The sequence below is a fragment of the Lutjanus erythropterus genome, chromosome 13 (assembly GCF_056507025.1).
Source record: "Lutjanus erythropterus isolate fLutEry1 chromosome 13, fLutEry1.hap2, whole genome shotgun sequence".
NCBI classification, from domain to species: domain Eukaryota; kingdom Metazoa; phylum Chordata; class Actinopteri; order Lutjaniformes; family Lutjanidae; genus Lutjanus; species Lutjanus erythropterus.
The window spans coordinates 25992797-26009433 of NC_139329.1; the positions used below are offsets into that span (position 1 = coordinate 25992797).

A 16637-nucleotide genomic window follows, 5' to 3' on the forward strand; every position below is an offset into this window, starting at 1 on the left:
TGTAACAATACTCCTTTACAAGTAGGAGTCCTGTTTTCCAAACCTTACTTTAGTATAAAACTAGGAGAGTATTATCAGAAAAATTGTCATTTAAAGTTTTCTTTACACAGCTTATCTTAAGAAGTAGGAAAGTTTTCTCAACCCATAATGAAACACTAAAGTCACCACATTTAGAAATACATGGTTTTCACTGGAAAGAAAGGGTATGCTGAATTGTTATCTTAAAGTAACCACTGACTAAAGAAAAATGTAGTGGAGTAAAAAGCAAAATATTTGCCTCTGATATGTAAGTAAATGTATAAATCTGCATTAAATGGAAATACAGGGCAGTATACTAAAGGAACATCATGGACATAGATAAAGATGTTTTACTGCAAAATACAAAATAAAGAAGAATCTCTCGCGCTCGATTTTGTCTGGATCGTGGTTTGATTACGTTGGTCTGGCTCGATGGTGCAAACCGGAAGCAGGTTGTTTTTAACTGGATCCCATTATTAACCAGGGACCGTTACTGCCAACAAAAGGCAAGAGAAGCAACATATCAAACGTTGACAATGTCCCGGTTGTTTTTGCCAAATCGTTTTTGTGCCAAATGTACCCGAATATCGGCGCGGGAGTCTCCTCTGTGGGGAGCGCGGGCGAAGCCGCGGCAGCAGTCAGATACACGGAGTGTTTTACTTCAACAACAGAGACGATATGTCGGAGGGTCAAACTCGGCTTCTGTTAGATACAGGTTAAAGTCCAGGGCTGTGGTGTGTGGGGTCGGTGTGGGGATTGCTTTAGCCGTCGGACTGAAATATCTCAGCGACACAGACAACGTTTACTGTGATGATAAAGTGCCAGAAGGACCGGGGAGGACTGATCGATACAGCGATGCCATAAAAGTTAGCAGGGAGCTGGTGGAGCGGATAAAGGTAGGCACAGAGGTAGGCCTGTGTTGACTGATCGGTTTATGATTCACTACTGTCTCTGTTACCCCCTTTATATTATCTTCTAACTTCAGTGCCACCTGTTATCAGTTCATTGTTTGTATCTATCATAACCCAGGCTGAGGTCGGGGCTCCAGGGTTGGTGGTTGGGGTCTCTGTGGATGGTGCTCAAGTCTGGTGTGAAGGTTGGTGCAAGCCTGCAAAGTCCACTTTAAAGGTGCTACATGTTGCATTCATACAGATGACAATAAAACCAGTGTATCCAGTCTGGTTTACCTCTGTAACTTTGTATTGTATGTACCAACTGGTTGGGTCAGTGCACCAGGAGCTGGTGAAACAATGGCCCACACACAAATGAATCCTGGTCAAGTGTTAAAATATTAGATAAGATTTTCTATCAAAACAAATCCTGAGCCAGGGCTGCCTTAGTGAAAGTAAAAAAAAATATTAAGAAATTAGAATATAAATAGCTGTTTTGTGCTGTTTTGATTTTTGTGAGGTAAAAATACAGTTTTAAATATGTTTTTCATAGTCTAAGCGTGGCGGGCGGACTGACACTGTGCAGGATGTCAGTCATTTAAACGGATAGTTCAACCATAAATGAAAATTCAGCCATTATCTTACTCACCCTCATGACGATTGAAGGCAGTTTCACGGGAAAACAGCGTTGCAGAATCTCCCAAACACTTTAAATGAGTGGGGACCAGTCTTCAAACAGAAAAAAAACAGAATATGTCTCTGCCTGGTGTAATCCAAGTCTCCAAACCTCCGGCATGAAGGTGAGTAAATAATAACTGAAATTTCATTTTTGGGTGAACTATCCCTTTAAGATTCCCTTTTGGCCCTCCACTCCAACATATTCCATTGTAAACACATAAATGTTCTTACATGATTCATTGAAATTCTTCATGTAATTCAGGGATCGGTTATGCTGATTTGGAGAATCGCGTGCCATGCAACCCAGATACAGTGTTGCGAATCGCCAGCATCAGTAAGCCCCTCACATCTGCAGCTGCTGCACGCCTGTGTGAGGAGGGAAAACTGGATCTCGATGTCCCAGTCCAGAAATATGTCCCAGAATTTCCCCAGAAGCAATTTGACGGACAGGATGTAAGTTACGTTAACAAAATTTTCTTATCAGTAATAATCATGCTGTTCATTTTCATGTCAAGCAGACATGCACGTCATTTATTCTGTTCTTTCAGGTGACAATAACCCCTCGTATGATTCTGTCCCACCTGAGTGGTATACGTCACTATGAGAAGGATGCTAAGAAAGTGAGGGATGACAAGGAAAAAGCTAAGCGACTTTTAAAGCCACCAGCAAAAGAGAAAGAGGATGAGAAGAGCTCATCTGAAAGCAAAGCTAAATCTGCAACAGAGCAGAAAACCAAAGACAAAGAAACCACTCAGGCTCAGAAGAAAAAAGAGTTTGAGCACGAGGAATATTACTTGAAGGACAACTTTGAGAGTGTCATTCAGGCCTTGGACCTCTTCAAGGACGACCCGCTCATTTTCAAACCTGGTAAAGCACATATTTGCTTGCTCGTCACCTTTTCAAATTTGATAAAATTTCTGTTTTAATGTCTTGAAGAGTAAGATTGTTTTGTTTTTTTATTGATATGTGCAGGCACCACTTTTCTGTACTCCACCCATGCCTTCACACTGCTCAGTGCTGTTATGGAGCGAGCTGCTGGACAGCGATTCATCGATCTCATGATGAGCATGTTCCGTGAGTTGGGAATGCTCAATACTGTGCCTGATGAGAACGACCCGATTATTTACCACCGCTCCAGGTAATCAGTAATCACCAATCTCAAGCTATGTCCAAATTACTATACAGGGGAGATGTATCCGTAACATCAGAGTAGAGATCTGATATGTCTTTTGAGATTGCTTTGCTTTGCGAGAGAGGGGATGCCACACTGCAGAGGACCAACAGCCTCAAAGCATGAGATGCACGCTCTACCAACTGAGCTACAGAGGCACCCAAAAAAAAACTGAATATTTTGATTTATGAACCCTTTTTTATTTTCTGATTTTAATATCCTTCTCTTAAAGGGGTTAGTTCATAAAACTTAGATTAGCTAAAACTCAAAAGAGGGACAGACTGAAAGTAAAGTATGAGGATGTGGAAGTATTTGATTTATGTGAAATCATTTTGATGCACCACAGTTACATTTAGAAGTTAGAAAATAAAACATTTTCCCAATTAAATGTGACTTACAGTACAAACCATACTCAGTTCTGGTCCTCTATCCAAATGCAGATACAAAGACAGATCATTTTGTTGGTTGAACAGATACAGATACTAATGATGACATCTCTGTACACCCCTGTTGCATGCATGCATATAATATTACATTTGGGGTAATGACCCAGATTGATTATTAATTATATTGCAAAGCAGAAAGGGGCCAAATGAACATACTTAAGATTTTAAACAATCCTGGCCAGAAAAATACAAATTTACTAATAATCAAGTGTTTGTCTGATCTATGCTTCCTTGACATCCTTAAGACTCTGTTTTTTTATTTAAAATAAGGCTTAAAGCCTGTAATACAGGATGTAAACATAATATGTATTTATTGTTAATTAGTATTTTGTACGTTATTTTGCTCAAACTTGTGATTATGTTAGCTTGTGACCAGTCCCAGACCAGAATGATAGGAAAAGTCACTATTAATGAGCATGTAGTACATTATTTAAAAAATAAATCTGAGTGGGTGTTCACCCAGAGCCCTTCAGTGGGTCTGTGTTTTCCTCCTTTTAACTTTTCTCATCCCTAATCAGTTTACATGCCTGTGTTTTGTTCAGGTTTCTTTTTTTTAATGCCCAACATATTAAAAATCTATTTGTGAGTCCATATTAATCGATGATTCTCCTTCACAGATTTTATCATTTCAACAAGAAAGGACGTGTTGTGAATTGCCCATATGTAGACAACTCCTACAAGTGGGCAGGAGGTGGCTTCCTTTCCACTGTGGGTGACCTGCTGCTTTTCGGAAACGCCCTCCTCTACAGCTACCAGGTGGCCCAACTGAAGGACACTGAGGGTTTGTTCCCGGGCTTCCTCAAACCTCAGACTGTCATAGACCTGTGGGCACCCGTTGACAGGACAGAGGCCAGCTGGGATAAGGATGGACTGTACGCCCAGGGCTGGCTGGTAGTGGAGAAACTACAGAAATATGGGCAGTGCAGGAAGCGCAGGCACTACGTGTCGCACACAGGAGGCGCTGTGGGGGCCAGCAGTGTCCTCCTCGTGTTACCCAGTGAGGAGACACACCAGCGCAGAGGACAAACCCCTGTCCTCCCACAGGGGGTGGTGGTCACCATTATCACTAACATGCAGTCTGTAGGACTGAATAGCACAGCGCTGAAAATTGCACATGAGTTTGACAAAGCCAGAAGCCTGTAAGAGTGAGTTGTTTACAAGAGTGAGTGAGTTTGCATTTCAGATAAACCTGATTTTGATAGATCTTTAAAAAAAAAAAACTCCAAAAGATGTTTTAGGAAATGGAATAAATCTGTAACATGTATTTAATATACATGTGATGAGTTTTGCAAAGTAAACTCAGCTTACCTCCTATTGCACCACTAGGTGGAAGCAAATTACAGCATTTTTAACAGAAGGCCACTGACTTCTGATATCAGTCTGTTGGTTTAATACAGAGGCTCCTGCATTTCTACATTTTGAACGCTAATATAAAAACATTTTAATATATACGTTTCTGCTTTTGAGAGAAATAAAAACCTTTCATACTCAATGGAAAGAAGTCGGTTTCTATTTAAAGCAGCATGGTGAAGTTACTACGTCACATGTGGTGACTTTCAGGGGCCCACCCTGCACAGAAATGTCCTCATAGCAACATGAGATGCTTCTGGAAAAACCCTGTTGTGTGTTGATCTGATGCTGTCACCATGTCAATAATCGATTCAGTGACATTTTCACCGCTGAGCCGACTCGCGATATCATTTTAATGTTATGCCAGTGTCAAAATTGACTTCAGCCACTGAGTACAATCCTGACTTTGTCTTTGAACAATAATTAACACCTGAATGAGTGTCTTGCAAAGCAACATCCTTAATGATGACAGGAATTTTTTGGAGAAACTAAGCTGTCAGCTGTCCAAATTTATTTTTTGTTGTTAGCATCTGTTTGAGAATACTTTTAGTGCATCAAAATTGAAACACTAACAAACTGTTGGCAGTGCAGTCCAGCAAATTTTAATTCTCTCCTTAGCTCACTGAGTTGAAGCATATTTGAAGCCACCAATCTCATTATGAAACCCCTGGGATCTCCAGTGCCCCTGTTTTTAGATTTAAGGAGACTGATGAATGGCTGGGGATACTCTAATTATACAGACTGACTCCCACACACACAGTGTATCACTAAGTTTGCTGCGGCTGTGTGTGTCCAGTTTTGTCAGAGCCACTCTTGGGTTTTAAAATGCAGAGGGGAGACATTTTTGAAAAGTGAGGTCATCCTGACCAGTCTTGGCTACTTTAAGGAGCAATTATGGTTCAGGGTTAAGATTAGTTTTAGGATTAGGTTAAGAATAGGCTAAAGGATGAGATTATGGTGGTTAGGCATAGAGGATGGGGAAATGACTAGTCCATCAGGATCCTCACAAATATGTCTGGGTGTGGGTGCGGTCAACATAAAGCACACAGTCAGAATCATTCAGTAGGGATCATTGTATGTATTTACACAGTTTGAAAATATTTACTAATAACACATTAGGCACACAGGGGGTTATTTCAGAATTTGACACCACTTCACAATAAATCTACCCTTATAAATGGTTTATAATTAAGTTGTAAACTCTTAAATCCTTAAAAAAAAAAGTATTACAGCACATTAGATAAAAGGCCAACAAATAATGAGCCCACATTTATCTGTACTGTTAAGCCTCAGATCTCTGCTTACTTTGCTTAATTGCCTTCTCCATCAGCCAACATTTATACATGTCAGCTTCATCAGATATTTGTTAATAAGTTACCAACATTTGCTCACCATCAGCATATCTAAATAGTCAAAAAGTTATATTTGACAAATTAACATATAAAATTACCAAATTTCTATTTTCAGCATGCAGCATTGTACACTTTATAATTAAGCTCCTTTTACCAGTTATAATTGGTAGTAACTCAATGGTAAGCTTGATTAATAGTAAGCAGTAACTGGTAAGCAGTAATCTTGCCAAATAGTGAGCCCCACATTGATGATGTATGTATGTATGTTCTAACTTGTTTATAAATGTTTATTCATGATTTCTTAAGTCTTAACAACTGAATTATTAACAAATATTTATAAGGGTAGTTTCTGCAGGAATTTCATGGAGGCCATGGCTGCCGTTCCCCCTCAGTTTTGCCTGTTGCCCCTCAAAAAATGATAACCCTGTTTTAATAATTCACCTTGATAATTTACAAATAACATAATACAACAAATAAGACAAGAAACTTAATATAAAATATTACATATTGCTCATATATCATTAATAATAAGTATACAGCCTAATGTTTGTAACACTAAAGTTAACAAACGTAACTTTGGTCCCCCGACTCCCTGTCCCCATCTTCAAACAAGTCCATTGACTCTGATTATTCCAGCGCGTATGAACTTCTAGCTCGGGAGTTTTATTAGTAATTTGTAAATATTAATAAATTATTATGTGAAACAAAGATTTTTTTTATGTTGGCCTATTTCAAACAAAATCTATTTTATTCATCCATTTGAAATAAAATCAGCCTTAACCCTTAGGTTGGATTCAGTATTTCTGTGGACTTAAAATAATTGTTTTATTTGGTGGCCCTGCTGCCCTGACAGTTGGACTTTGCTACCACAAAAGATGGACACCAAAGGCCAAATGCTGAAATTCCAGTCCTGGGTAGTCTTATTGTAAAGTGGTACCCATAATTCCATATTACCAGTTTAATATTCAGAATATTTCACATTTTTCCTTTACATAGTTCAACAATGCTTTGTAAATACATTTCAGTCAAAGCACATAGATTGAAATGTGATTTAACGCGAGTAACACCAGTGCCTGCTTCATAGCTGTGTTAGAAGGGCTACAGTGCAAGGTGCGATTCAGTTCCCACCCACTCACACTTGTTTCACACACCTTGTTTGTTTGTGTGTTAATGAGTTACACGTTTCTGTAGCAAACTGTGTAGAATCCAGGAATCTCATGAGACGATTAATCGAGCTATCAACTCCTCTACCATCCCGTCTAATACATATCCAAAAGAGACACAGATGCACACCAGAAGAATAATCAAACTCTTCGTTGTACTCTCCAGTACGGCTGCTGATTGGTCTGTTGGCTCTGCTGTTTAGCTTTTAACATCCTGCATGTGGACACAAGTAATGGTTATTAGCTTTAAAAGAATATATTCTGGCTGAAGTACAATAAGACTTAATGACACATAAAACGCTTCCACATGTTGATGCTATTTTTAGACGCTTTGAGAATGCTGGTAATCCTTAATCCATAAAGTACTTACTTGCGTACGTAGTAGATAACAACTGCCAGCACCACTAAGATGAGAAGGGCAACAATGACCACGGCTGCAATTAACCCGGCCTCCCCTGCTTTGGTGGAGATGCTGAAGAGCTGGAACTGCTCACATCTGCTGCCTTTGTAATTGTCATTGCACCTGAAGTAATATATGACACACAATAATGTTGGCGGTCTGTTAGCACAGGAGATGTGTGCACAGTATTGCCATGTTGTGACATCAACAGCAATTTGTACATAAATGTTAAAGGGACAGTTCAGCTCAAAATCAAAAACGCATATTTTCCTCTCAACATCTTATCCATCTGGACTGTTTTGATGTGAGTTGCCTATTTGCCTTTTTTCAAATATAATGGAATTAGATTGAGCTTGGCAAGAGAGAAATATACATTTGGAAAATTCAGCAGCAATATCTTTTTCCACAGATAATGACGTGGTTACTCAAGATAATTCTTGATAAGACCTTGTTGCTGTACAAGCATTAAAGGTATAATATGTAAGATTTTCTCATTAATATGTCTAAAACATGAGACATGTTCATACTTTGTTGAATACAGTATCCCAAATCTTTCCCACAATGTTCCGATGTAGAGAAATACTTTATTCAAGGTAACGGTGCATTTTCTATTAGACATCGCTAGCTAGTTGCTATAACCGGGAAAGCATGGAATACATTAGATACATTCTGTTTTGTCACATGTGACTAAATGTCACGCAAATAGAACTTTAATATTACCTCAGCCGCAAACGTGATTTCTGCTTGAGTCATGTCAGATAGATTTTCACCAGCTATGGTTTTTGTTAAATAATGCAGACAAGTCCCATGAGCCCACGCCACATCACATTGTCATCAAACCACATCTTTACGTCTGTTTACAATGTGAGAGACTCCTAGCGACAGAGTTTACATATTGTGTGTGTAATGGCGTCCTCCTTTAGCTGACCTGTAACCTGTCCTCCATGAGTAGATGTTTGCTTCCTTTGTTGGTGGGTGTATTTTTGGTAGAAAGAATAATTCCTACAATTAACCGCTCGCAACAAGGTCTGTAGATTATCTTGAGTAACTAGGTCTTGAAAGAGACATTGCATATGAGTTTTTAAAATGTATTTTTGGCACTTTGAGCACCACAATCTGAGTGCCATCTAGTTCCATTATATTGGAGACAAACTAGACATCTCTACGGCCTAATCTCCAAAACTGCAACTCACATCAAAGTAAACTAGATGCAGAAATAGCACTAAAGATAAGAAGAAAAATATGTATTTTTGATTTAGGGGTGAACTGTTCCTTTAAAGGTTCCTTCTTATATCAATGACAATTGAAAATTAAGTTTTGTATTTAACTTACACACAGGAGAGTGTATTCATGGAGGGTATTTTATAGCAGGTGCCTCCATTCATGCAATAGCTGGCTTCCTGCCCATCACAAAGGTTTCCATGATCTACACAGACAGAACAACATTTCAGAAAGAAAAGCTCTAACAGGACTGAATAATTGCTTTTTAAAAATATTTCATGTCTCTTCTGATCATTTTTTAGGATTACCTGCCATCATTTGTAACGTCTTTTCTTGCTGTTTCCTGAGAACACAAGGAACATTCTTGTCACACAAAAGGAAGTAATCTCACCACCAAGGAAAGTATGTCATAACTACCTGATGCCAAAATGGTAGCAACCCCACATATATAGACAGTTTTTTCAATCTGAAAGGTATCGTGAAGTCATGTTGAGTTGCGAGCGGAATATATCAACACTCTGACAGATATAAATCAAAAAATTTGTCCTTACCAGCTCGTGAAATCCCAGCTTTTTGTCGTTAGTGCTGGTTCCCAGGGTGAGTCATAGTGACGCTTCAAAGTAGCTCAGAACTGCTTTTTGTTGGAGAAGGCACATGTGGGCGTGTTCCTCCCTTAGCCTAAAAAAATGTTGTGATTGCAGTTTGTCCAGATTGCAAATGGCAAGCTAAACGTCAGGATACTAACAGCTGATTGTAGGTAATTTGTTAGTGTGTCATAAATGGTGTCATTTAAATGAGCGTTATGTAAAGAGATACCAGTGGTCTTAAAAAGTCTCCTAGATGTTATTTTGACAATGTTGAGCTCTGTGTGACACTATGAGATGAAAACCTGGGTAGATTACATCCTGTTTTCGTTCTCAGAGGTTTAGTTGCATCATGTGATCAGACTGTGGATAGGTGAGGAAATTACCTATTGTGCATGTGAGCTCAGCGTGTCTGGGTTTGGTTTAGAAACAACTGAATGACTGGTATGCGAAGAAGGCATGAATGGAATCGTGGGAACTTTTTTGTTGTCTAAGAACACATCACACCACTTCCCTCAGACGTGTAATTACTGTTGTGTGCTCAGAACCGTTAGTTGAGTCATTGTTAATTGTTTACTGCGTCCTTATTAGGAAATAATGTATGTAGGGATCGTGTAATAAGGGCCGGACTTTCCACAGATTGCACAGGCTGCAATCAAGCAACACTGGGGAGATGCTCGATTGATTTTGAAGACATTTCTGTTCAGTGTCTAATCATTTCATATCATGTTATGAGCAGGCTACTAAAGGCCTCATCTTATAGGCCAAGCTACAGTGAGCTAATAATCTTATACACTTTATAAAGTGCTTTTTTGTAACTAACAACTAAATTAATACTAAATTAATGCTAATATATAAAAATCATTCACTAATGCATTATAGATCAGTTGTAAAGCACCCAAGTTACTCTTGTTTTTCATAAAGGTTCATAGTTCATCATGTGATACCATGTGCAGAAAATATTGAACAAAATTCATTTATTAACATTTACAACTCCTTGTCACTGGATGAATTATTCTAAAAACACTCTATTAAAGACATATTAAAGAGACAGTTCACCCAAAATCAACAATACATATATTTCTTCCTACCTGTAGTGCTATTTATCCATCTAGATTGTTTTGGTGTGAGTCCCAGAGTTTTGGAGATATCAGCTGGAGAGATGTCTTGAATATAATGGAACTAGATGGCACTCGGCTTGTGGTGCTCAAGGTGCTCAAAAAACAAAACAAAACAAAACAAAACAAAAAAAACATTTACAAAACTAAACATGAATGGCATCCTCTTCTGCCGAAGAGGATGCCATTCATGTTTACATCTTGTGTGTCCATGAGTAGATGCACAACTCTATGTGCTCACAAAGTTTGTGGATTATCTTAATTAACCAGGTCTTGATTTCTGGAAATACATACTGCCGTTGAGCTTTTCTCTTTTGTTTTTCTTTTTGCCATCTTAGCACCACAAGCCAAATGCCATGTAGTTCCAATATATTTGAAAGAAGACAAACATCTCTATGGTCAATATCTCAAAAACTCAGCAACTCATCAAAACAATCTACATGGATAGATAGCACTACAGTCAAGAGGAAAAACTGTCCCTTTAACATCTATAACTGCAGACTTGATTGCCTATTAGAAACTCAGAACCTCATGAGCATTTACTGATGGATTACAGTGTAACCTTTTTTCATATCCTGGCATCCCAAAAGATGTAGTCTTTTTCTGATCTATAAAATGTTAGTCAGTTATTTGGCTGCACTACAGCACACTAAGACATAACAAGACATAGTTTGTATCAAATTAGATGAAAACAATATGATTTTTATGAGACAGTAAACAAACACAGCTATACCCTATTAGAAACCATACATATAAATTATATATGTCTACCTTTATAATTTTGGCCTTGACTTGGTAGATTTGGTCCACATGTCGTATTTAAATGGTGAAGTAACAGATATGTGATTTCACTTTAGTTTACAGTACAGTTCTGTTGTAATGTGTCCCAAATTTCCCTCCAGTAAAGTCTAATGGAGGTTTAATAAATGCTCTAAAACTGTAATAAAGAACTTACTATTTCTCATGTCTGCCCAATGTAATACAAAGTGCATGTTATGTCTTATTGGTGCACTGTTAGAAACGTGGTGTCTAATTAGGGTATAGTTATGTTTGATTGCTGTCTAGAGAGCACATAATTTCTAATTTTTGTCTATTTTAATACAAAGTACAGCTTGTTACGTCTTGCTACAAATTAAAATGCAGCTAATTGTTTATTAGCGTTTAATAAAGCTTTTAGTCCCAACTTATAAAGCCTTTATGAAGGCTTCCTCACTAGAAAATGGTTGCATATTTGATAATATCAACCCAGATAGATTTTGAGGGTACAACTGGAATATGTCATACCTGGTAATATTACAGTGACGCTGCAGACTGATAGATGACTCAGTCGTCATTTAAACTCACTATTGAAGGCTATAAAAACACTTGAAGTCCCTGTCAGAGTATTAGTGATTTTTTTTTTTTTTTTTTTTTTTTTTTTTCGTGCGGGTGGGTTGTTATCGCGAGGAACTCTGAAGCTCAAGAGGTGAAGTGAAGCGAGAGTGTTTTTCTACGTCGACGCATCCAGGGTGGCACAGAAACAGGGACGTCTGCAGGTTCTCATAGCTTAACAGGAATACATGTATGCTTTCACTGATATTATTCCGTGTGTATGTTTTTATGTAAATGTAGCCCGGTTTCCTGCGCGTTGACGGCGCTGCTCGTCACACATCTGTCGCCGCTGGAATCCCGTTTTCAGCACCTGGACAGCTCCCGGTCGTGAACCTCCTCCTCTTCCTCCTCTTCTTCTTCTTCTTATTCCCGGGCACATGGAGTCCCTGGTGTGATTGTGGGGGAAGCCCTGCGAGCACATTATGATGCCTCCCTCTTCCTCCTCCTCTCAAGAAGAAGAAGATGTCGTTCATTTCATCCTGATTCAGTGACAGCCTCATCGTCGTCTCCGCTGAAGGATGCTGCTTTCGGTCCGGAGTAGGTGTTTTCGTCGTGCGCTGTCTTCTCAGAGGCGATACGGGAGCTGCTTGGCCAACGCAAATTTAAGGGGAATCGCAGCCTACACACAGCAAGATCCGAGCTTCCCTCACACTGCTCATCATCATCATCATCATCACCATCATCATCGGCGAGGAGGGAGATATTACCATCATCATCATCTCTGCGAGGGCAAAGGAGTCACGACCACACTTTACACAATGTAGAGCACGAAAACACAAGAGGTTAGTGTGCCTTTGTGCTTGTTTTCCAGTGAGGCAGTTGATGTATTTGTGTTGCTTTAGACAAGAATGAGACTGTGTGGCCTCTAAGCACAGTGAGAAAATGTTAACAGCACCGTAACTGTTTATGTAGCTGTACAGGACTTGGTGGGAAATCATTGCAAATGCATCTTGATTAGGTTAAATGTAGGAAGGCATGGACTGAAATAGCCCCCCGTGCTGGTTTTGGGGGAAATAAAATGGTAAAAAAAAAAAAAAATGCAGCCTTGTGGACAACCACCTCCGCTGATGAAGCAGTTACTGCTGACTGTACTTAAAGTAATAAGTAGTAACTGATACTGTGATTTACTCAAGTCCAAGAATACTTTACTCTGCAGCAAATTGCAAAATACCTTTGAACCCACTTGCCTTTCTGGTCACCTCTACTTTACAGAAAGTGATGCACCTACATCCTACCTATGCAAGTATTTTGGCTGTTAACCTCCTCTCAGAGAGCATGTCTTTTTCACCCCCCTGATTATAATGCTAATGAGCATATTTTTTTGGGTGCTGCTGCAGTGAAACAGTGTCACTCTCAGCCCTTGGATGACCTGGGCTGATTTATCCTGAGTAGCATTTAATCTGCTGTGCTTCACTACATTACTCTGCCGTGGTCTCCTGCGGCTGTGAATGCTGACTCCTCACCTCTCCATGTCTGAGGGTTTCTTCACTGTGCGTTCCATGAAATTAATGAAATGTTGGGAAAGTCATGAAGGTGTAAACAATGCAAATGTAAAAATTACATCACTTTATTGTAATGTAATATGACAATATTTAGTCACCTATCGTGATATTGATATAATATTGAAATATTGCCCGCCAGCTCTTTAGCTGTTCTGTTATTTGCCTTTGCCAATTTAGTCATTATATCCACATTCCTGATGATTATTTATTAAAAATCTCCTTGTGTGTATATTTTGTGAAAACACCAATAGTCGTGCTTACATTATTGTGGCAAAGGTGCAGCAAGTGATTCTGAACAAAGCTAGTTTATTGCTTTAGTCTAATTCCCGGGGCCTCATTCATAAAAATGTTCTTAGATTTGAACTTGGATCATTTCTGTCGGTGTAAGCTCAATTCATAAAAGATACTGAGCTTAAAAACTGTTGCTTGCCCAGGGTTTTAGAAGAAAATTTGTATATGTGCACCTGGGATCTATAGATCTCACATTAGCTTAAAATAGAAGCCCCCTGTCTTAAAACCAGTGATTTCCCCTCATATAATGCCAATACAAATGATGGTTTAGTCAGGACTAGCCATGGACCGAAAGAGAAAAGAAAAGAAGAAGATTGCATTACAGTGATGGTAGAGGAGATTGAAGCTAGTCAACACATATTATTCGGTGGACTAAATAGTGGGGTGACCAACGAAGACAAACCCATTCCCTGCTAAAGCTAAAACAGAGTTCACCACAGGGTAGGGTGCATATGCGTCCCTAACTGCAATACCCCTACATATATATATATATATATAACCACTTATACATGGTTTTCTGCTGAAGTCATATTTGAGATCATAATTTATTCTATGTCCATTTTATAAATGAGGCCCCAGGTTGTGCAATACTAAAGTTTTTGTGAAGAAGACAACAACCAGCTATCTTACCAACCTGTGATTGACCAATGTCTTCTGTCACGGGCTAGATTTTCTGAGGCTTGAAAACAGAACCAAGACCACACCATCTTTTTTTTTTTTTTTTCCATTGAAATTACATTATGCTTATGTGGAACTTCTGCCCAGTGATGCCAGAAACAACATGCCTACGCTAGTTTTAATCTAACACAGTGCATTATATTCTATAAAGTCATATGTTGGCACTATTGGAGAATTTATTGTATGGTATTTGAGACAAAATGCATATACTGAGGGTTATGCCATACCACCCAGCCCTTTGCTGCAGTTATAATTCATCTTTTGCTGACAATTTCACAACTGGGCTTGTTTTTTTTTTATGTTTTTGCTTTCATGTTAAAGCAGCGGCTATGTGTTTGTGACTTTCCTGTCTGGTCATGTCATGTCTGTTCCCTGCAAAGCAGCTGGAGTGGGGCTTTCACTGAGCGGACTTTGACATCAATGGCTCTCTATCCTGTGGCACAAAGACCTAGCATCCTGCTGTACTTGCTATGCAAGAGGTGTGATGTTCCTCAGCCCCTGAATCACAGAGCGGAGCGTATATTGGAGGAGATTTAAAATCCATTACAGTTTAGTGCTCCCCAGGAAAATAGTTGAACAGAGCATGGCTAAAGCTGAAGTTAGGACAGGGTGCCTTCAGGAAAAAGCACAACCACTGATACTTCATTGATAATTTTGCATGCATTTGTGTTATACTCAACTGTGTATAGATATTTCATGATTTTGAGATTAAATGTTTATTTTTTTGACCTTGGAAACAGCAGTTGGCAAAACAATCTCCCCTAAAGGTCTAATTGATCGCTGTTCTGGAGCTCCCAATCATATCTCCTGATCTTCCTCAGCATTATTTGTTTCATGATTTCCTTTTTTCTGTAGTAATTCCATTCTTGATTCTTTTGTGTTTTCTGTAGGTGTGGTAGGAGCCAGGTCTCTGCAGTGGTGAAATCACATTTCACACTTGGGGTCATTTAGTGTGGACGTCTATTTGCAGCAACAAGACCTCGACATGAGCAACCCCCAGTGAGTATAACACCCGCCAGAGTCTTGTTTGAAATCATGTCTGAGAGAGCGTGAAATCTTAAATCTCTATTTATGAACACGCAGTCTTATGCAAAGGGCATCTCAGCGTGGTAGGATATGATTAGCAGAGTGGGACCTGCATATTCTCATGCTCCTCCTGTGAATGACTTTGAGCAAGAGATCAGCGGGAAAGCGGAGCTCGCTCGGCCTCGTCCGGCATCTCTGAGAGTGAGAGAAGCGGCCGGCCGGCCATCTCCAGTCTCCTCTGGCATCTCTTAGCATTCAGGAGGGATGTTCACTTGTCATCTTCTCTTATTAATAATTACTCTGTATGTGGTCCTCCAGACAGGCCCTGCATTCTGATGACAGCCCCGGTTGGGGCTAAGAGAAGGGAAAAAAGAGAGGGAGCAGGGGAATGGAGTGGAGTGGGAGGAGGTGGAGTAGAGTGGAGTGGAGTGAAGGGTGAATGCAAAATGGGTTCAGTCAGCTGCATCTTCTGATTAAAGGCACAGGATGCTGCTTCCAACCAACCAACAGAGATCTTTGTCCGGGCCGCAAAACAGGCAGATTAGTGCAGCTGATTGTTGATTACATGCAGGGTTGGGAGGGTTACTTTAAAAAAGTATTCTGATACAATTGGTATTTACCTGTAATTAAGGTAACCTAATCCAGTATCACAATAGTAAAGTAATGTAACTTAATTATTTTCTGTTACTTTTGAATTATTTAATATCAAATATGGTGAGATTGTTTTGCCTAATGTAATATTTTATGTGTTCTAAGTTTAAAAATATTTTTGCAGCTATTCTTTCCTTTGTTGTGTGCAAATTTACGTTTAGATTAGTAGCAGTAATAATACACATTTAAATGTAGGTTGTTAGGTAGCTATTCACTTTCAAACTTAAAGTAAAATGCCACAGACTTAGTCCAGAGTGGGGCTTCTGTTTTTATTCCAATCAGCAGTATCACCAGCTACAGTGCCCAAATACTCTTCAGTAGAAGTGCTGACAGTTTAGTTAGCTAACTGGATTTCTGTGTAGGTAATGTTAGCAGTTGAGTTTGAATAGAGAAAATAATCAGAGTTAACAAAAAAGAGTCAATATTTAGCTAGGCTTATCACAGCGAGCTATCGTAGCACTACGAGCATGGCTTGAACCTTACCATACCATTATCTGTCCGATATTTTACCTTGAAAACTGCTCAATCCTGACCTCCAAAATGATCAGCAACTGCTCCTAGTCTGCTGCTTTTTTCTCACATACAAGATTAACAACCGTCAGTTTCAAAATGAATGAATGACAAGCTCACAAAGTTTTATCTGGTAATGTCTTTTTTTCTGTAACTGTAATGGAATACAGGTACTTTGCTGTATCCTCCGTAACTCCCAAACCTGATTATTAGCCCA

General features: G+C 39.2%; 3 protein-coding genes across 5 annotated transcripts in view; 2 read left to right on the forward strand and 1 right to left on the reverse strand.

The window, feature by feature from the left end:
• Nucleotides 1–452: 452 nt before the first annotated feature.
• On the forward strand, nt 453–4527 carry lactb (lactamase, beta). Of its 2 annotated transcripts, none has more exons than XM_084734670.1 (6): nt 453–926; nt 1048–1114; nt 1849–2039; nt 2135–2453; nt 2559–2724; nt 3821–4527. In XM_084734670.1, exons 1-6 carry the CDS (start codon nt 555–557, stop codon nt 4344–4346), a joined length of 1641 nt encoding a protein of 546 aa, XP_084590796.1. In that variant the 5' UTR covers nt 453–554; the 3' UTR covers nt 4347–4527. The 2 variants fall into 2 exon arrangements, with proteins under 2 accessions (XP_084590796.1, XP_084590797.1); XM_084734671.1 differs by having other exon boundaries at nt 453–914.
• A 2047-nt stretch (nt 4528–6574) lies between these two features.
• nrg4 (neuregulin 4) lies at nt 6575–10418 on the reverse strand. The gene is made up of 5 exons (XM_084734672.1): nt 9241–10418; nt 8998–9032; nt 8801–8894; nt 7439–7591; nt 6575–7282 (listed from the first exon to the last, which is right to left on the reverse strand). Exons 2-5 carry the CDS (start codon nt 9005–9007, stop codon nt 7210–7212), a joined length of 330 nt encoding a protein of 109 aa, XP_084590798.1. The 5' UTR covers nt 9008–9032; nt 9241–10418; the 3' UTR covers nt 6575–7209.
• Nucleotides 10419–11086: 668 nt separating this feature from the next.
• tmem266 (transmembrane protein 266) overlaps nt 11087–16637 on the forward strand; it is a 39672-nt gene continuing 34121 nt past the window's right edge. Inside the window, exons 1-2 of one of the 2 annotated variants that reach the window (XM_084733541.1) lie at nt 11087–12544; nt 15124–15232. In XM_084733541.1, coding sequence (XP_084589667.1) covers nt 15219–15232 — 14 coding nt within the window. In that variant the 5' untranslated portion in view covers nt 11087–12544; nt 15124–15218. Of the gene's footprint in view, nt 12545–14504; nt 14713–15123; nt 15233–16637 lie in introns of those variants that run through there. The other variant, XM_084733542.1, reaches the window with a different exon arrangement.

Coding starts and splice junctions, on each gene's coding strand:
- nrg4 (XM_084734672.1), bottom strand. Junction 7,592..8,800: donor ATGAATACACTCTCCTGTGT/GTAAGTTAAATA, acceptor ATATTACTTCAG/GTGCAATGACAATTACAAAG. Junction 7,283..7,438: donor GTTATCTACTACGTACGCAA/GTAAGTACTTTA, acceptor GTCCACATGCAG/GATGTTAAAAGCTAAACAGC.
- lactb (XM_084734670.1), top strand. CDS start 555: ATGTCCCGGTTGTTTTTGCCAAATCGTTTTTGTGCCAAATGTACCCGA. Junction 1,115..1,848: donor TGCTCAAGTCTGGTGTGAAG/GTTGGTGCAAGC, acceptor CATGTAATTCAG/GGATCGGTTATGCTGATTTG. Junction 2,454..2,558: donor CCCGCTCATTTTCAAACCTG/GTAAAGCACATA, acceptor TGATATGTGCAG/GCACCACTTTTCTGTACTCC.